The sequence below is a fragment of the Lampris incognitus genome, chromosome 16 (genome assembly GCF_029633865.1).
Source record: "Lampris incognitus isolate fLamInc1 chromosome 16, fLamInc1.hap2, whole genome shotgun sequence".
Lineage (NCBI taxonomy): Eukaryota > Metazoa > Chordata > Actinopteri > Lampriformes > Lampridae > Lampris > Lampris incognitus.
Window position 1 is genome coordinate 15,260,584 of NC_079226.1, and position 20,824 is coordinate 15,281,407.

The 20,824-nt window shown below is 44.9% G+C and overlaps 1 protein-coding gene and 4 non-coding genes across 6 annotated transcripts in view; all 5 read left to right on the forward strand.

The window, feature by feature from the left end:
- arhgef10 (Rho guanine nucleotide exchange factor (GEF) 10) overlaps positions 1-20,824 on the forward strand; it is a 117,745-nt gene that overhangs the window by 74,271 nt on the left and 22,650 nt on the right. For both annotated transcript variants that reach the window (XM_056295277.1, XM_056295278.1), the window contains 7 exons: positions 2,070-2,185; positions 4,235-4,362; positions 10,725-10,825; positions 11,303-11,424; positions 14,064-14,150; positions 14,844-15,070; positions 15,331-15,488. In XM_056295277.1, coding sequence (XP_056151252.1) covers positions 2,070-2,185; positions 4,235-4,362; positions 10,725-10,825; positions 11,303-11,424; positions 14,064-14,150; positions 14,844-15,070; positions 15,331-15,488 — 939 coding nt within the window. The remainder of the gene's footprint in view (positions 1-2,069; positions 2,186-4,234; positions 4,363-10,724; positions 10,826-11,302; positions 11,425-14,063; positions 14,151-14,843; positions 15,071-15,330; positions 15,489-20,824) is intronic.
- Positions 11,771-11,844, forward strand: trnai-aau (transfer RNA isoleucine (anticodon AAU)). The gene has a single exon. It is a non-coding gene; the product is annotated as a tRNA-Ile (tRNA).
- Positions 12,293-12,366, forward strand: trnai-aau (transfer RNA isoleucine (anticodon AAU)). Its single transcript has one exon. It is a non-coding gene; the product is annotated as a tRNA-Ile (tRNA).
- Positions 12,821-12,894, forward strand: trnai-aau (transfer RNA isoleucine (anticodon AAU)). Its single transcript has one exon. It is a non-coding gene; the product is annotated as a tRNA-Ile (tRNA).
- Positions 13,343-13,416, forward strand: trnai-aau (transfer RNA isoleucine (anticodon AAU)). Its single transcript has one exon. It is a non-coding gene; the product is annotated as a tRNA-Ile (tRNA).

Here is a 20,824-nt window from a genome sequence, read left to right on the forward strand (position 1 = left end):
TGTCATAAGCAAGGACAGCTGATGATTGCTTATGGCATGAAACAGGCTTGTACTGTCTCATAAAGAATTTGCTTGACTCACTGGATTATTTTGCTCCTTATTTGTGGAGCTCATTCCCTACCATTGAGTGTTTCTTTTAACGGAGTTATACACACACACACACATATATACACACACACACCTATATATACACTCACTGGCCACTTTATTAGGCACACCCGTCCAACTGCTCGTTAACGCAAATTTCTAATCAGCCAATCACATGGCAGCAACTCAATGCATTTAGGCATGTAGACATGGTCAAGACGATCTGCTGCAGTTCAAACCGAGCATCAGAATGGGGAAGAAAGGTGATTTAAGTGACTTTGAACGTGGCATGTATGTTGGTGCCAGACAGGCTGGTCTGAGTATTTCAGAAACTGCTGATCTACTGGGATTTTCACGCACAACCATCTCTAGGGTTTACAGAGAATGGTCTGAAAAAGAGAAAATATCCAGTGAGCGGCAGTTCTGTGGGCGAAAATGCCTTGTTGATGCCAGAGGTCAGAGGAGAATGGCCAGACTGGTTCGAGCTGATAGAAAGGCAACAGTAACTCAAATAACCACTCATTACAACCGAGGTATGCAGAAGAGCATCTCTGAACGTACAACACGTCGAACCTTGAGGCAGATGGGCTACAGCAGCAGAAGACCACACCGGGTGCCACTCCTGTCAGCTAAGAACAGGAAACTGAGGCTACAATTCGCACAGGCTCACCAAAATTGGACAATAGAAGATTGGAAAAACGTTGCCTGGTCTGATGAGTCTCGATTTCTGCTGCGACATTCGGATGGTAGGGTCAGAATTTGGCGTCAACAACATGAAAGCATGGATCCATCCTGCCTTGTATCAACGGTTCAGGCTGGTGGTGGTGGTGTAATGGTGTGGGGGATATTTTCTTGGCACACTTTGGGCCCCTTAGTACCAATTGAGCATCGTGTCAACGCCACAGCCTACCTGAGTATTGTTGCTGACCATGTCCATCCCTTTATGACCACAGTGTTCCCATCTTCTGATGGCTACTTCCAGCAGGATAACACGCCATGTCATAAAGCTCGAATCATCTCAGACTGGTTTCTTGAACATGACAATGAGTTCACTGTACTCAAATGGCCTCCACAGTAACCAGATCTCAATCCAATAGAGCACCTTTGGGATGTGGTGGACCGGGAGATTCGCATCATGGATGTGCAGCCGACAAATCTGCAGCAACTGCGTGATGCTATCATGTCAATATGGACCAAACTCTCTGAGGAATGTTTCCAGTACCTTGTTGAATCTATGCCACGAAGGATTAAGGCAGTTCTGAAGGCAAAAGGGGGTCCAACCCGGTACTAGCAAGGTGTACCTAATAAAGTGGCCAGTGAGTGTATACATACATATATGTGGGTGTGTGTGTATCAAACTGTACACTGACAAGTACACAGCGGTGAACAGGAAAGACTGTACTGTATATATTCACACATATCTATCACATTATTTTACAAATGACCTCCCTCTGCAATCTTGTGAATTAGGTATGAGTGTTCTTTGTGAGTATGTGCACACAGAGACACATACATACAAACACACACCTGCACACACACACACACACACACAAAACCACAGTTAAGTTTGCAGAGCAGAGCTGCCACAGCTCCCCATGGGGGAACTGACTGACTGACTGACCTTGTGTTATTGATCTTTGTCTAACTGTTGCTCTCATTTTAACTTATCGATTCATCTGACTGGCATTAACCTTCAACGTTTTTATCACTCTTTTTATGTCTGGCGAACGAGATGACCTAAGCCATCCTCTGAGGTCATAGTTAACTTTTATTACCACCTGTCAAATCAGCCCAGTGTCACCATTCATCACTGTAACCATTTTCTGAAAGCCTTTTTTAGAAGTGGGAATAGGACCATAAATCCTCACCAATGTAATTTATTGCCAATTAAAACCTCTGTACAGTAACTGACAAAGCACTGATTGGATGATAACTTTGTCAGTCAATGTGTTGCAAACAGTCAATGGTGTGTTCCCACACAGGCAAGCTGTACATGGGCCCAGGTCAGCTGTACCAGGACCTCCAGAACCTGATCCATGACCTCAGCCTGGTCAACCAGATCGCAGGCATGATCGGGAGCTTAAAGGGAAACTACCAGGTAAGACTGAACTGAAGTCTGGTCTGGTCATATCTGTTCTGGTCCATTTTATTCTGTTCTCTGCTGTTCAAATCTTTTCAGGCCAGTAACAACAAAAATGGTTTGCAGACGACAGTTGAAATAACAGTGCATAGCTTTTATATTATCAGATTCTGAATCTGTAGTGATAGCCAAATTAAATAATGGAACGGCAAAGGAGATTAATGACTCTCTTACATCTTTTTTAGTGTTGAACTTTATGTGAGCTGAAATGGCATCCTGAGGGCAACAGATCACACTGCCCTCTTATTAGTCAGATAACCTGCAGTTAAAATGTTAAAATATTCAAATATTTCAAACAACAGTTTGAAAATACTGCATCTCAGAGTAATTATCATACTCATTAGTAGTTAACGGACGGAGGCCAGGAGGCAGAAGAAAAATAAAGATTCCTCCACTGACCCTCTCGGACTTTGAAAATCACATTCAGCAAGTTTCACCTGAGGTTTCCGTGAAGACTCAGCAGACTTGTAGGCCTATTATGTTGGAGCAGTGGAATGTGCCAACGTGGACTGTTTGGTTTAGAGAGTTTAGGAGTCCCCTCGGTTCTTTATTTGGTCCATCTAAGGCTGTCATGTCAACCTGCGGCCACACATACACGAGCACTCACAAGGCACACAGGCTCATCTGTCTGTGCGAAGTGCAGTTTGCAGAGCGCGGCGCAGTCTGTGAGCCCATGTTTGTGCTGTGCTGGTCGGCCTGTCAGAGGCCGAATGGGGAGCAGGGATCTACACCGAAGCACACAGAGAGACATGTGTCTCCTACACTGCATGGAGGGAGGGAGGGAGGGAGAGATTGATGGAGGAAGGGAGGAGGGAGGTTGGGAAGCCACTAGGGTTGACTTGTCCCATGACAAAAATGGCTTTAATGCAGTATGTACCTTTTGTAAATGATGTATGATACAAATACTTTTTCATTCTTCTCTCTGCACCTGTTTTTCTGTATATTTAAAGGGAAACAATTATGATTTTCAACATTATCTGTGTCTATGTTTTTGTTGTGGTGATGATGATGATGATGATGATGTTGTGATAGCTATATTACTCAGCAGTCTTCTGTGTGTCTCTGAAACACCACTGAACGTTTGCAGAAAAGTCTCCAATCAGGGGGGTCCAGGTAGCGTGGCGGTCTATTCCATTGCCTACCAACACGGGGATCGCCGATTTGAATCCCCATGTTTCCTCCAGCTTGGTCTGGCATCCCTACAGACACAATTGACCGTGTCTGCGAGTGGGAAGCCAGATGTGAGTATGTGTCCTGGTCGCTGCACTAGCGCCTCCTCTGGTCGGTTGGGGTACCTGTTCAGGGGGGAGGGGGAACTGGGGGTAATAGCGTATCCTCCCACGCGCTACGTCCCCCTGACCAAACTCCTCACTGTCAGGTGAAAAGAAGCGGCTGGCGACTCCACATGTATCTAAGGAGGCATGTGGTAGTCTGCAGCCCTCCCTGGATTGGCAGAAGGGGTGGAGCAGCTCAGAAGAGTGGGTTAATTGGCCAAGTACAATTGGGGAGAAAAGGGGGGGGGGGTCCAAAAAAACAGAAAAGAAAAGAAAAGTCTCCAATCACAGATAATCGCCCTCTTCATATGGCATTCGGACACATTCACTGTAACAACTGCATGTAACATTGTTATTCATTTTTCATATACAGTGTAGTCTATTGCAATGTAGCCTACCGAAGGTAGTGGCAAACCAGGAAGTTGTTGTTGTAGTTTCACATTCACAAATTTTTTGCCAGTGACATCACTGGCTGACATTTTTCTGCACACATGCTCTGCACAATTTCAGCAGCATTTCAGAGACACGGTTTTATGGCTGCTAATGGAGCGTTGTCCCTGCCACGTGTATATAGAGATAATGTTGAAGATAATGATTGTTTCCCTGTAACGCTTTGCACCTGTGTATTTAATGACCACCTCTCTCTCTCTCTCTCTCTTTCATCTCCCTTTCTTTCTTCTCTGGTCTTTGTAATCACTCTCTCTCTCTGTCTTTCTCTCTCTCTCTGGTACAGAATGTGAACTCCACGGTGGCCCAGGACTGGGTGTCAGGTCTCCAGAGACTGATTCTGAAGAAAGAAGAGGAGATCAGGGCAGCTGACCGCTGTAGGATCCAACTCCAGTTGCCTGGCAAGCAGGACAAGTCTGTATTTTACACAAACACACACACACGCACACAAACAGACCTCTGGCTCTAGTCAAGCCTGCACATAAAACAACAATCTTCGGATTCCTATAACACAACAAAAACTGTTTAACAACCCCGCCCTCCTTCGTCCCCCTCCCCCCGCTGTTGTGTTTAGCCAAGGTTTGACTTTATCCCCTTTTACCCCACTTTCCCTTCTCCTCCTAGCCCCCACCACCACCACCACTGCGGGGGGAGAGTATTGCAGTACATTTGGATAAACACGTTTCTCCACCAGTCCTCATCTGCAGCATTAATCACAACAGACAAAATGAACTGTTTTATCCTCCTCCTGTGCATCGGTGTGTTTTACCCAAGGCCAAACACTGCAGCTGTTACTCACACAAGGGCCTGTGCCACATATACACACAAACACACATAGACTATTATAGTTTGCACATGGTCCCACATAGGCCCACCTTAAACTTGTTTACTCACATTCGCTCTCACTGTGACCATGTCCCGTTCTCTCTGCCCATGACACACTTTCTGTCTCTCCCTGCCTCCCTCTCTCTCTCTCTCTCTCTCTCTCTCTCTCTCTCTCTCTCTCTCTCTCTCTCTCTCTCTCTCTCTCTCTCTCTCTCTCTCTCTCTCTCTTGCTCTCTCTCGCTCTCTCTCTGAGAGGGATGCGATTTGTGGGCTCTCGCTTTCTTAGCATCTTATCTTTTGGGGGGGGGGGCTGTTCTTTTTGTGTAGTGTTTCTGTAATTTATCACGGTGGTGGGTGTTAAGTGTTTTTTAGTGGTTTAAGTGGTGAAAGAGGCAGAAAGTTTTTGTTTGGCCAAGGAGTGGGCCTGGTAGCCCGGGGGCTATGATGGCCACGCCACGGGATTAGGTTGTGTGCCAGGTAACAACGATACGGTGGAGGACATGCTGCTTCTTGCTGTTGGCGAACAGGTAGATTGTGACAATTTTGGCTATGCTTCTTGGATGAACAAGGGGTGTTTTGTGAGTAGTTTGATGGCGAGTAGGATTTATGTCAAAGGGGTTTTGATAGCTCTCTCATTTTTGTTGACACCACCAATAAGAGTGGTTGTTTCAAATATGCCGCCTTTCATTAGGGATGAGGCTTTGAGTCGGGAATTGTCCGAGTTTGGAAGATTTGCCAGCATTTTCTTTCCTTCTCCCTTTTTCTCCCCAATTGTACTTGGCCAGTTACCCCACTCTTCCAAGCCGTCCCGATCTCTGCTCCACCCCCTCTGCCGATCCGGGGAGGGCTGCAGACTACCACATGCCTCCTCTGATACATGTGGAGTTGCCAACCGCTTCTTTTTCCCCGACAGTGAGGAGTTTTACCAGGGGGATGTAGTGCGTGGGAGGATCATGCTATTCTACCCAGTTCCCCCTCCCCCCAAACAGGCGCCCCAACCAACCAGAAGAGGCACTAGTGCAGTGACCAGGACACATACCCACATCCGGCTCCCCACCCGTAGACACGGCCAATTGTGTCTGCCAGCGGTTTTAAGCCCATCTCTCTCGGATGTAAAAGTCAGGAAGTTAAGCATGTCATGTCTTTGCGCAGGCAAGTGTTTATGTACTTAAAGAGTTTGGACCAGAGTTTAAATGTAAACTTAAGTGCTTGACACGGGGAGGGTTAAAACACTGTTTATGTGATGTTGGAAAGCTTGTGTTTGTTTGAGTGTGGTGGGTTGGGACAAAAGCGTTTTGGGTGTCCACATAGAGAGGCAGGGGCGGCTGAAAGCGGTGCTGGCGCACCTGCAGCGAATACAGGTGAAGCGCACACAGCAGCTGAAAGTGCATGTTATGTATCGGGGCCTAACAGTGGGCCTAGTGGGGCTGTACCAGCGACTGCTGGGGAAGAGGGAGGCAGAAAGGAGGCGCAGGTGGAAGAAGTGGAAGGTGATACTCTTTCTGAGGAGCAGCAGGATGAAGGACACGGGATGAAGCAGGTAGACAAGAATGTTGATGGGGAGTTGGGAGAGGGAGATTGGCAGGCTGTCAAAGGGAGGGACAGGAAGAGGAAAGCAGGACAGGAGAGGAGAGGTAGGGGGTCAGGATGATGGTATAAAGGTTAGTCTGGAGGGTCAAGAGGAGGGCAGCAGTAAGGCAGGGCGGCCAGGGAGGGATGAACAGACAGAAGAGTCTGGAGGGGAGTCAGATGGCATGGACCACTCAGATTGCTCTGGAGTGTCAGAGGCACCTGCTAGTCAGGTTGAGCGGGGGGATGTTTATTCAGTGGCAGAATTGGGTAAGTTTTTGAAGGTGACAAAAAATAGGCAGAATGTTGAGATATCAGATTATTTTCTTGATGTTAAAAAGTTTCTGAGTTCACTGTAGGGGATCACAGCCACACAGGAGTCTCGTAGTTGGAAAATGACCCCTAGGAGGAAGTATAGGCTGAAGAAATAGGCCACTACTATAAGGAAAAGCTTAGCTTTGTCTAAGGATTAAAGATGGATAGGTTGAAAAGTAAAGGCATGCTAATGGGGCTTCTTTTTCTGGTTCTTGCTTTTCACCTTTTCTCTTCCTTTTCTAATTGAGGTTCTGAGGGTGGGTTTTCTTAACATATATGGGGCCAGGGATGGGGCTAAAAGGACTGTACTTGTTGACTATGTGAGAAAAAAAAATCTGAATCTAGTGTTTTTGCAAGAAAGACACGGTGATGTAAATAATGAGGTGAACTGGGGGCTCTGTTGGAGGGGGAAATTTAATGTAAAGCTCATGCAAGATGTTGCCTTTTGCACCAGTTTTGGTGAGTTCTGACAGGTGAAGACAGAAAAAAGGAGATTTTGAGTCCCTAAGTCAGTGGTGGGATGATTGTAAAGCACACAATAGGCATTTCTGCCAGCAATACAGAGCCTTCTCAGCTGTAGAGGCTAAGAGAACACTGGCAAGGCTGGAGCAAAGTATAAGAGAGGTGGAGGCAGAGTTGGTTACAGGGGATAATATTGGGCTGAGTGACAACAGGGCTGAGTTAAGCAGAGAACTGGGGGGGCTTCTATGGGATCAGGAAAAAGGTGGGCTTGTGAGAGCTTGGTTTCTGCATTAAGAGAAATGGATGCACCAAGTGTCTTTTTCTTTGGACTGGAGTGGGAAGTAGCTAAAGAAAGACAAATGCATTTTATATGTCTATCAAACGGCAATGTCACATGTGTGGTTGGGGAAATGAGGGAAGAGGCTGTGAGATTTTATTCTGATCTGTCTGGTGCTGAGTTATGTGACCGCGGCTGTACATAGATACTGTTATCTGATCTCCCACAGTTTTCTGATCTGTAAAAGACTATATTGGACTCTCCATTGTCATATGAGGAACTTTCCAAGGCCGTGTCCCAAATGAACTCTGGGTTTGACAGCTTACCGGTGGACTTTAACAAAGCCTTTTGGGATACCAGTGGCCAGGACTTATTTTGTGTCTTGCATGAATGCATTGGGACAGGAGAACTGTCTTTGAGCTGCCGTTGTGCAGTTCTTGCTCCCTAGCCTAAAAAGGGGACTTGAGTGAACTGAAAAACTTGAGGCCTGTGGCCTTGCTCTGTGTGGACTATAAACTGATTGTCAAATGCCTGGCTAATAGACTGGACAAACACATTGGGACTGTGGTACACAGGGACCAGTCCTATGGCGTGCCAGGTAGATCTATGGACAATTTATTTCTAATAAGAGATCTGTTGGACTGGTCTAGGTTTAATGACATCACTTTTGGAGCTGTGTCATTAGTCCAAGAAAAGGCCGTTGACTGGGTGGACCACGGGTACTTGTTCAAGGTGTTGCCAGGTTTTGGGTTTGGGCAGAGCTTTATTTCAATGGTTAAGATGCTTTACAATGGAGCAACATGTCTTTTAAAAGTGGGTGGGAGGTCTTAGCAGACCCCGTGCAGGTTGCTAGAGGGATCCGTTAGGGCTGCCCGTTGTCTGGGCAAACTATACACCCTAGCACCCTACTGTTTGCCCAAGTTATGGTTACCACATGGCTTACAAGGAGGAACAGAATGAAGGGAGTGGGTGTCTGGATCCAGTGCCCTATTCAGGGCACTTGTCACTGCATGCATGAGAGCACAATGAGTATTACAGCTGGGTGAATAATACTGTGGGCTTTGAACATGTGTGGTGTGTAGGGAGAGCTATATGTTTTGATGAGGGGGGGGGGGTGATCAGCATATATAAAACTGAACAGCATGTGGGGATGGTGGCAAGGGTCTGATAGCAGTGGTTGGTGTGGGTGTGTGTCTGCACATGTTTGTGTGTGGGGTGAGTAACACTGTGAAGTGTAGGTTTGTGTTAGTTTTTTTAAATATGTATCGTTTGTTTTGTTTAAGGGGTGACTGTTCATAAAGAACATCAAAAGTCAGTCTCTCTCTCTCTTTATATATATATATATATATGTGGTAGCTGATAAGTGTGCTGAGCACGAAACAGGCTTGTTCTGCCATTTAACAACTTTGAGCTATAATATATATATATATATATCTACTCATATATTTTCGAAATGTGTGTGTGTGTGTGGTGTTAGTGTGTGTGTGTGTTGTTAGTTAGTGTAGATAGCGGGACCGAAAACTAAAGCATTTATGATCCTAATTCTTTTTGGAGGTGGTAGGTATTGTCTCAGAGAGTAAGGGAAAAATCCCAGAAAATTAAAATTATGCATAATTATGCATAATTATGCATTAATATGCATTTTTCTAAAAATGGCTAAAAACCACTTTTCTCGGCATTTCAGATGATTCTGAGCATTTGGGGGGGAGGGAGTTGGAGTGGGGGGGGGGTTTAGGGGGCAGGGGGAAGGCGGTTAGCTGGCAGGATGAAGAGGAGGGAGATTTAGACGGGTGGATAACCAAACCGCTACATTGCAGCGGGGTTCTTCTTGTATATATATAAATAATATATATATATACATACACACACACAATATAATATATATAATTCAGTTGATATTCCGCTCCTCATTAGTTGAGCACTTCTATCAACACCATTTACAGTTTTAGGGAAAAAAACGCCATATGTATGCGCCACCATGCTGTGTGTGTGGGGTGGGGGGGGGCACAGTGGGTTAGTGCGGTCGCCTCACAGCAACAAGGTGCTGGGTTCGAGCCATGGGGTAGTCCAACCTTGGTGGGTCATCCCGGGTCATCCTCTGTGTGGAGTTTGCATGTTCTCCCCGTGTCCATGTGGGTTTCCTCCGGGGGCTCCGGTTTCCTCCCACAGTCCAAAAGACATGTAAGTCAGGTGAATTGGCCGTACTAAATTGTCCCTAGGTGTGAATGGGTGTGTGTATGTGTGTCGGCCCTGTGATGCCTGGCGGCCTGTCCAGGGTGTCTCCCCGCTTGCCGCCTAATGACTGCTGGAATAGGCTCCAGCGACCCTGAGAACAGGATAAGTGGTTCAGATAATGGACAGATATATTTATATATAAACTTTGTTATAAGAAACACTTCAACGGTAGGGAAAGTGCTCAACAAATAAGGAGCAAAATAATCCAGTGAGTCAAGTAAAGTCTTTATGAGACAATACAAGCCTGTTTCATGCCATAAGCAATCATCAGCTGTATATATATACAACACACACACACACACACACACATACACACACATTTCCTCACTCTATCTTTCATCTCTGCTGTATCTAGCTGGTGAGTTCATCCACGGGTATGTTTGGAAACACAGCTGTGGCACTCACATTCCTCCCCATATCCCTCAATCCCACAACACAACACTTTCTCCCTTCTCATCAGCAGCTAGTGTATGAGAGATTGATTTCTCACACGCGCACACACACACACACACACACACACACACACACACACACACACACACACACACACACACTGCCATGTCTATATAAACTGTAGCTGGCTGGGGTAATTGTCATTGACTTCCATTACATCACTGTCACAGTCTGTCTCTTCAGCCAGGACTGGATGGGTAACCCCCCCCCCCCCCCAAATTGGTGTTACACCAAGAAAGAATCTGTTTGCCATGTGAATTTTGTTGGTTAAAGATGCTTTTTGTTGGTTAATATGATGCTTTTATCGTGGAAGACTGTGGTGTTTTTATGGGTGTTCAAATTTAACACGTTTGTGGAGACAAATGAGAGATGCTAGAAATGAATTCATTGTTGCAGTTTCTATGGTTACCAGAGGACGGAAAGAATTTCGAAGAGTCAAATCATACATTCACGTTAATCATTCAATATCAATATCGACATGGTACAGTTAAAACAATCACTGCTCTTGAACTTTAATTCTCAGGAGTTTTCTATTCAGGCCATGTCAGTCAACAAGCAACACAATGATCATTGTGGCATCCACTGACGCGGGCACTGGTCTTTTGTCTCTTCTCTCTCTTCTTTTTGTTCTTAAATGCAGGACAGGCAAACCCACATACTTCAGTGCAGTATTCAATACCTTCAGACCAGCCATCAAACAGTCATGGATCAGTAACCTGCAGATGGCCAAGTTGGCACTAGGTACAGTACAGTCTGGCTGGCCGGTGTCTCCTCTTGTCCAATTCACTCAGCTGTTTTTCCATTTGACTGTATTTGCATTCATTTACTCGTGACCTCCTTTTTCATTGATTTGTTGATGGCCCCGTCTCTGCTTTTGAGCCATATGATGCACTGAGTACAAGCCATATGATTTTTTTTTCTCTGCATAATATTTAGTCCTCTTCCATTTCTTCTGCTGCCTTCACATGTGACTTCATAAATAATTTTTTTCAGAGACAAATTATTAACTTGCATCGAGATGCATTTTTCCCAACACAGAAATGATTAACCTGTTTATCCAGTGGCTCTGTCTCATAGCAGATATCCCTGTACGAGATATGCAGTGCAGATTCTTCGTTTGTAAAATGTATCACTCGCATTCTCACAAGTCTGAAGCCGGCGGTGCCCATTACTGAACGACGTGTCACGGTTGCATGTGTGTGTTTATGTTTGCAACAGAGGAGGACAACATACAGGGCTGGTTCTTTGCGGAGGACGACAGCAATCAGATCAAGAAGCAGAAGCACCCTCTCCTGCTCCGACAGATGCCGGTTGTCATGTCTAAACTACAGGAGTTCAAAGTGAGCCTCCTCTTCTCTCCCACACACACGCCTACTCCTCCTCTCCTTCTTTCTCTCTTAGCTAAGGTCCTGGGCTCCAGTGGGGTGTGAATAAATCAATGCCTTTGCTAAGTCTCTCCTGCTGGCTACCTCTCACTCTTCTCTTATTTCCGTGTTTCTTTCCTTCTTTGGGTGTCTTACAGCCTCCCAGAGACCTTCATATGTGTCAAAGTGCTGATGTCGTTTGATGTGGATTGGTGGGGATGTAATTTCATCGCTCAGAGGCCACACTTTACTGTAAATGCTACAGAGGCGCCGCATTCCACACCTGTCAGCATTCATGTGAATGCAAAAGACATACACATGGGGCCGGTTAGCTCAGTTGGTTAGAGCGTGGTGCTAATAACGCCAAGGTCGCGGGTTCGATCCCCGTACTGGCCATTCCCTTTAAAGTCAAACTGGGATGGCTCTGAGCTTGCACCTCCAACAACAGTATCAATATATACCACCGACAATCAACTAATGTGGAGTATAGGCTATATACCAAGCTGCTTGAAGACTACACACACTACCTAGTAGTTACACATGCCTGTCAACAAACTGAAACTATGTTGTACTAAAATCAACCAAATAGTCTCAATTAGGTCAAAGTTCACAACATCTGATTACCTTAGTTGTTTAGAACATGGTACCCAATTATTAGTATAGGCCACATACATATTGAGTGTTTAGGGTTGCCTTGAGACAAACCGATATGAAACAATATTCTGTGATTTTTTGCATCTCCCTGTCACCGGATCTGTTTCTCTTGGACTCTCCCACGCTGTAAGCGTCATGCTTTTATCTCAATGGATCTAAATGGGATAGACACCATCAGCAGGCTTTCAAAGGCCGGTTAGCTCAGTTGGTTAGAGCGTGGTGCTAATAACGCCAAGGTCGCGGGTTCGATCCCCGTACTGGCCATGCATTTTAGGGTCAAACTGGGATGGCTCTGAGCTTGTACCTCCAGCATCAATATCAATATATACCACCAGCAATCAACTAATATGGAGTATAGGCTATATATCAAGCTGCTTGAAGACTACACACACCGCCTAGCAGCTAGTAGTTACACATGCCTGTCAACAAACTGAAACTATATTGTACTAAAATCAACCACATAGTCTCAATTAGGTCAAAGTTCACAACATCTGATTACCTTGGTTGTTTAGAACATGGTATCCAATTATTAGTTTAGACCACATACTCATTTGACTGTTTAGGGTCGCCTTGAAACAAACCGATATGAAACGACATTCTGTGATTTTTTGCATCTCCGTCACCGGATCTGTTTCTCTTGGACTCTCCCACTCTGTAAGCGTCATTCTTTTATCTCAATGGCTCTAAATAGGATAGACACCATCAGCAGGCTTTCAGAGGCCGGTTAGCTCAGTTGGTTAGAGCGTGGTGCTAATAACGCCAAGGTCGCGGGTTCGATCCCCGTACTGGCCATTCCTTTTAAAGTCAAACTGGGATGGCTCTGAGCTTGTACCTCCAACAACAGTATCAATATATACCACTGACAATCAACTAATGTGGAGTATAGGCTATATACCAAGCTGCTTGAAGACTACACACACTACCTAGTAGTTACACATGCCTGTCAACAAACTGAAACTATGTTGTACTAAAATCAACCAAATAGTCTCAATTAGGTCAAAGTTCACAACATCTGATTACCTTAGTTGTTTAGAACATGGTACCCAATTATTAGTATAGGCCACATACACATTGAGTGTTTAGGGTTGCCTTGAGACAAACCGATATGAAACAATATTCTGTGATTTTTTGCATCTCCCTGTCACCGGATCTGTTTCTCTTGGACTCTCCCACGCTGTAAGCGTCATGCTTTCATCTCAATGGATCTAAATGGGATAGACACCATCAACAGCCTTTCAGAGGCCGGTTAGCTCAGTTGGTTAGAGCGTGGTGCTAATAACGCCAAGGTCGCGGGTTCGATCCCTGTACTGGCCATTCATTTTAGGGTCAAACTGGGATGGCTCTAAACCTGTACCTCCAGCAACAGTATCAATATATACCACCGACAATCAACTAATATGGAGTATAGGCTATATATCAAGCTGCTTGAAGACTACACACATCACCTAGCAGCTAGTAGTTACACATGCCTGTCAACAAACTGAAACTATATTGTACTAAAATCAACCACATAGTCTCAATTAGGTCAAAGTTCACAACATCTGATTACCTTGGTTGTTTAGAACATGGTATCCAATTATTAGTTTAGACCACATACTCATTTGACTGTTTAGGGTCGCCTTGAGACAAACCGATATGAAATGACATTCTGCGATTTTTTTGCATCTCCGTCACCGGATCTGTTTGTCTTGGACTCTCCCACTCTGTAAGCGTCGTTCTTTTATCTCAATGGATCTAAATGGGATAGACACCAGCAGCAGGATTGCAGAGGCCAGTTAGCTCAGTTGGCTTAAGCGTGGCGCTAATAACGCCAAGGTCGCGGGTTCGATCCCTGTACGGGACACTACAGTTTTGATAGAAGGTTGAATAGAATCAGATGCGTTTGTCCAATGAATTCCTGTGACCTGATAATGTACAATAACCTGTCTCTTTCTTTTCCTCACTTCTTCCTTCTGTGTCAGGTGGAGTGTGCAGTCCACAACCCAGAGCCCCACATCAACAGTGAGAGTACAGCAGACACACCGGTCCTGGGACATGGCTGTATCTGGGTGAGACATTTTCTCTACCTCAGTTAAACTGGTTTTCAATCGGAAGAATTGGGCGTTTACCTCAAGTTAATCCATGAAGATTGAAATTGTACATACCTTTGTAAATTGTCCATTTTAATGGCTTCTGTTAAGGCCAGGCTCAGCGTAGACGTATGGCAACAGGTGCTGTAACATCAGTAGCTAAAAGTCTGGTTCAGCCATGTTTTAAGCAGTTTCAGCTTCATTTAGAATGGGTCATACACCAGTGCAATTACCAGTTTCACCATAGGTGTCAGTACATTTAGCAAAAAAATTACACCCTTCAGGGTTGTATCTATATGTGTAATTTTTCCAAAGTGGTCAACTATGAAAAATACACAATGACAGTTTGACATACAAAAACTGAATAATTAAATGACTACTCATTTATTAATGGGCTCCAATTCTAGAGTCCATGTATTTGGCCTGAAACAATCTGTAACTACAAATCAACTTCCATTTACAAAAAGTAATGCAAAATCGACTGAAGAGGTCACTTAGTTGAGTGATGAAATGTATCTATCAATAAACGTTGTATCCAGATGAACTGATTCAACCTTCTTCTATTTTCTTACCTGGATTATTGAGCATGCATCAAGACATATTGTAAAATCTAGACTTATAAAGTGTGTCACAGTGAGTGTAACATCATATTTTGTGTATTGCTAAATTCAGGTGGCTAGTTGCACCAACCAGATGGGACAGATAGCCATCGTGGCCCTGCAGAACTCCAACCCCAAGGTGACAGAGTGCTTCAATGTGGAGTCGCGTATCCTCTGCATGGCCTACATCCCCACAGAGCAGCCTCAGGAGAACGGGGAGGCAACAGCTGAAAACAACCAGCCCCCCCAAAGAAAAGCCAGTGACACGCCCACTGTATGTCTGGGCATGGAGGAGGGCAGGTAATGATGATGGCTCAGTAAACCCACTTTCTCAAATGTGATGCACACTACTATTAAAAAGTTATATTGTCTCCTGGATGCATAGACAAAGTCAAATATAAATCACTTCTTTTCCCCTCTCCTTACATATCTATTGCATGTTTTTATCTGTGAAATGCTGAGGCATTAATTGCAAAACGCTATATAAATGCAGCCCATTTACCACTCACCTAACCGTTTTGTGTTGACTTCTTGTTAATCTTTTTTGCTCACCCCCTCAGTATCATAGTATATAAGAGCAGTCAACGATCTAAGAAAGTACGCCTGCAGCACTTCTTCACTCCGGACAAATCCACCGTCACCAGCCTGGTCTACAAGAAACACTGTCTGTACGTCGGCCTGGTCAGTGGCTCTGTGGCTGTCTACTCACAGACACAAGGTTTGTGTGTGTTCTGTTATACCTTCAAACGTCTCCCTCCATGATGTTTGTTGACTCTCTGGAAGGGGTATAATTTGGCCAATTACAGAGAGCAGATCCCCCTTTTTAAAGCAAAACAGTGACGCATTCACTAAGAGGGACAGACTTGTTTTGTTTTGAATTAAGGTAGGCGAACAACGTTTACTTAAAGCGGCGTGTTTTGTTTGTTTACGCGGTGACCTCCGCTGAACTTGCCTATAGCTGGAGTGTAAATAAATGAAAGGGATGATTTCAGGGTAGAGGGCTGTTAGAGGGGTTTATTCATTCCGGCTTTATGAGCCGTTCTCTGAGTCAGTCAATGAATGTCCGTTGGCGTGCGAGTCAGAGGCCGGCTCTGTGCTGCTGGGTCGAGGGGCTCCTCTACTAGGATTGCCTGCTTTCCGTGAAATACAGTCATCCCATAATTGGGAAGTGAAAAAACACATTCTATATTGAACTCATACACATACTCTCACGTTTTGTTCATTATCTTTGAGAATTAATCCAGTGCAGGTGTATGGGAGAGAACAGATACTGGTTAGATTGTTAAAACTGCTCGATTATTGGACATCCAGGTAGCGTAGCAGTCTATTCCATTGCCTACCATCACGGGGATTGCCTGTTCGAATCCCTGTGTTACCTCTGGCTCGGTCGGGCATCCCTACAGACACAATTGGCCATGTCTGCAGGTGGGAAGTCAGATGTGGGTATGTGTCCTGGTCACTGCACTAGCGCCTCCTCTGGTCGGTCAGGGCACCTGTTTGGGGGGGGGGGGACTGGGGGGAATCGCGTGGTCCTCCCACGCGCTACATCCCCCTGGTGAAACTCCTCACTGTCAGGTGAAAAGAAGCAGCTGGTGACTCCACATGTATCGGAGGAGGCATGTGGTAGCCTGCAGCCCTCCCCGGATCAGCAGAGGGGATGGGGCAGCGACCGAGACAGTTCAGAAGACTGGGGTAATTGGTCAGATACAATTGGGGGGGGATCCCCCCCCCCCCAAAAAACTGCTTGGTTAATCCCCCCCCAAAAAAAACTGCTTGGTTATTGACAAACTTTATGAGATGGAATGAAACCCTCCTTCTCTGTTAGTCCTCTCTTGGACATCTCTCTCTCTCTCTCTCTCTCTCTCTCTCTCTCTCTCTCTCTCTCTCTCTCTCTCTCTCTCTATAATAATGTTAAAGTCAAACTTTTGTCTACCTTTACTCATGTCTACTCTTAGCATTCACCACCTATTGCATGTCTGACCATCCCGGTGGAAGGATTCCTCCTCTGTTGCTCTTCCACAGGTTTAGCCCCCCCCCCCCTCTTTTATTTATTTATTAATCCTGATGAGGTTTTTCTTATTTTTCTTCATCCGAGTTGAAGGTCTAAGGATAGGGGGTGTCATTTATTGCACTGATTGTCAAGCCCCTTGGTACTAATTTGTGATTTTGGGTTATACAGATAAACTTGACTGACTTTATTCTTAGGCCTACAATGCATTTAATACGGAGGGAAGTCAATACGCTGCACAACAATATCATCAGTAAATATATAAGAATCTATATATTGAACACAGCCAATGCGTATTTTCATTTGCAGAAGTTGGCAGCCCTATCCTCTGCTGTGTGTGGAGCATCTGTATCCAGCTAGCTTAGTTGTCAGGGAAAAACCATTCTGTTAGCATTGACCTATTTAATGTCCCTTCTCTCTGACAAATCCACTGGATGAGCAGACCTGAGCTGCACTCTTCCTTCAGCCTGTCACACTTTCTTTGTGTTTTGCAGAATCTCTCAGCATGGGCTTCTCTCCTCTCTCACGCTTCCTTTTTCTCTCTTTCCTTCTCTCTCTCATCAGAGCCCTCTTTCTCCACCTTGTTGTCTCTGTCCAACATTTTTTTTGTGCCATTCTTTTCCCGTAACGTGGGTGAGGCTTGACATGCATTTACCGAGACAAGTTTACTAAATTCTGGGCAGTCGGTCAGAAGTATCGCTGTGAGTCTGCGACAACCGCCAGAGGATTGTTTTGTTAGTCTCAGTCATGCATATTTGTGACCCTGCATGACACAATTTGGAATGACTCAAAAGAGGCTCTAGCTCTTTCCAAGAGAGACTTTTAAAGTGTCTTATAGCAGCAATAGTAGTTTGAGCTTTGCTGCTTTGTCAAGCCCACACAGACAAGCTTGTGTTAAGTTCATGTGTGTGTGAGAGAGAGAGCGAGCGAGCAAGCCAACATGAATGACGATGGCCTTCAGGGAGACACAAAAGGGAAATGCTCGCACCTCTGACCCGGAGAAAGTCATTCACGCTCTTATTTTCTCTAGACTTAACTACTGTAAATCTCCCCTTTCTGGCATAAACCAAAAGTCACTTTCTCGCCTCCAACTAGTTCAGAATGCAGCAGCTAGGATTCTTACAGGTTTTAACAGATGACATCACATCACCCAAATCCCAGCCTCTCTCCATTGGCTTCCTGTTCATTTTAGAATTGATTTTTAAGATTTCACTGATCACTTTAAAGCACATCTGGGCCTGGCCCCAAGCTAAATATTAGAAATATTGACCCCATATGAGCCAGCTCGCAGCCTTAGATCAGGTAGGGCCCCTGTGGCCATTCCAAAGTCAAGGCTTAAGTCTAAAGGTAACCCTGCTATTGCTGTCAGGGTCCCTCGGCTTAAGAGCAACCTGCCTGAAGGGATAACTTTTGCAGAATCAGTGACTTCTTTTAAATCACTTCTTAAAACCTATTTATAAAGACTTGCTTTTATGTGATGTCATCTTTTTATTGCTTTTATTCTTTTAATTGTATTTATATTTATGTTTTTACTGCCTTTTTGTCTCTTTTACCGTTTTTGTCTTTCAACACCCTTCTGTTTCCTCTCTACTGTGTTTTTGCATCTTTTGTCTTCTTTCTTTAACTTTATCTTCATTTTACCTTAATTTTGTCTTGGCCTTACTGTTTTGCTTCCTGTTGTTATATTGCTTTCTGAGTATTCAGCTTTGCTGTGTCCGTCAAGCCACCTGTAAACTCTGTTTTTAAAGGTGCTATATAAATAAAGCCCATTATTGTTATTAATAATAAACACAACTGTGCGCCACAGCAAGCAGGTCATGGGTTTGAACCCCAGGCCGTTCCAGGTCCTTTCTGTGTGGAGTTTGCATGTTCTCCCCGTGTCTGCCTGGGTTTCCTCCGAGTGCTGTGGTTTCCTCCCACCATCAAAAAGGCATGCATGTTAGGGTTAATACTCCTGTCTGTGCCCCTGAGCAAGGCAGTGGAAAGAAGAACTGGGGTTGGTCCCCGGGCGCTGCAGCTGCCCACTGCTCCTAGCTACACAGCTAGGATGGGTTAAATGCAGAGAGTGAACTTCGTTGTATGTATGTATGTATGTACAAATGACAAAGTGTGTTCTATTTTGTTCTATATAAATGGTTGTCCTTGCTATTTCTGCCAAGCTGGTTTTGCCTGCTGTACAGTTGCGCAATTCATCAGGAATGCTTGTTTCACCTTTTTAACAAACAATACAGCCACTGTTCCCTACTTGCTTTATCTGGCAGGTGTAGTATATCACTACTTGCATTTCTTGTTCATGTACTTTAAGAGATGCTGATGGATGTGTTAGCGTAGGTGACGAATATTGGGCCTTTGCTGTGAGTGAGTGAATGGTAGAGTAGAAAGCTTCAAATCATCATCATCATACACTGCCAGTAAAATGTTAAATGATGTCCCAGAAGACATGTGTTGTTTCTAGAGCCTGTTTGATGCTGTGTGATTTGCACAACTACTTCACACCCACGTCATGCTGTCTTGAGATGAACCTTAATGTGAGGTTTGATCATGAAACTCCACCCTGCATTCTAGTTTTAAGCGATTTATCAGTGATTTGTCACAACAACAGGGATCACCTGCACGGCAGTTAGGATTTGGGGTGGAACCCTGATTTACACTGCAGAGGTGTAGAGCGAGCAAGAGGAAATGACATCAGCTCAGATCCTTCAAGATTAAATTGTCAAGGAACCTGAAAGTAAATTATTTATATGCATTGGGGAAAATGAACATAATTTCGCCCACACAAAAGTACTTTTGATATCCCAAAGCAGTGCATGCTTCCGTGCGTTTGTGTGTGTGTGTGTGTGTGTGTGTGTGTGTGTGTGTCGCTGTATTAAAGCCGTGTCTGCTTCCAGTCTTCGGTGCTGAGTAATCTGGCATGGTCTGTGAAAGATGTGGCCCTCTCTGAACCCGGCTGGCCAGCCTCATTCTGTCAGGCTTGCCCTGTGTGCGAAAGAGAGATCGGCAGTGAATGAGTGAGAGCGAGACAAAGGTCACACGTCACAGCCAAACAGTTTGTCCATCAAGCATCTCCCATGTTCTTTTCTCCTGCTCTCTCTGCTGTGCATCTGTCGTTGCTGGAGAAGTAGATGTGCTTTGATTTGTCCTGTTGAATGTGTCACACAAGCTTTACTTTCTCGTGGTGTTGTCTCATAGAGAAAATATTTGACCAGTTCTCTCTCGTTCTCTCTCAAACACACATGACATTGAAGTACACACTATCATGTGGCATTTACATGAAGAAATATAACCGATAAATGAAAAATTAGGAGAACTGGGTTGAGTTGCTGCAACAGAGATGACTCACACAAAACTTGCACAAAACAACAGTCACACTGCTGCAAGTCAGCTTTGCCGTCATTTCGATCTTTGTTAGTTTTCTGTGTCCCTATGTGCAAACTTCTCTTTTTAATCACATGCAGTCTAATACACACAATCGCTTGCTTGCTGGTTGGCCACTGAATCCACGTTGACTCGATGTCTTTTAGCGGTGTGTCCTTTGATTGTTGTGAAGTCCAGTCCGGGAACACAAGTTTTACTGCAGGTGGCGCATATGCACACATTGTTGATGGAGGCAGTTTTTGTTGTTGTCTCCTGGGTGTCCTCTCTTCCTCCAGCCCCTGCAACCCCATGCTGGCAGAGCCATTTTCTTCTGACCTCCTGCTGACCACCAACTATGGTGCAATTGGCCATACAGTATCTTGCAGGGCGGTCTATCTCGGGGCATCCTGATGGCATGCCCAAACAAGTGCAGTTGAGGTTGGGTCATCGTAGCTTCAGTGCTCTTGCAGCTGGTTTTGGCAAGAATTTCGGTGTGAAGCACATGATCATTCTGGGTCATTTTGAGGATGCACTACGGGCATCCTGTATGAAACCTTGTGAGCACCTTGATGTAGTGGCTTTAAGTTGTCCAGGCTTTGAAAGTGTAAAGGGGTGTGGCGATGCACACCCCTTGGTAGACGGTGACTTTGTTGTGGAGGTGGAGATGTTTGTTAGTAAAGACCCTACGTCGG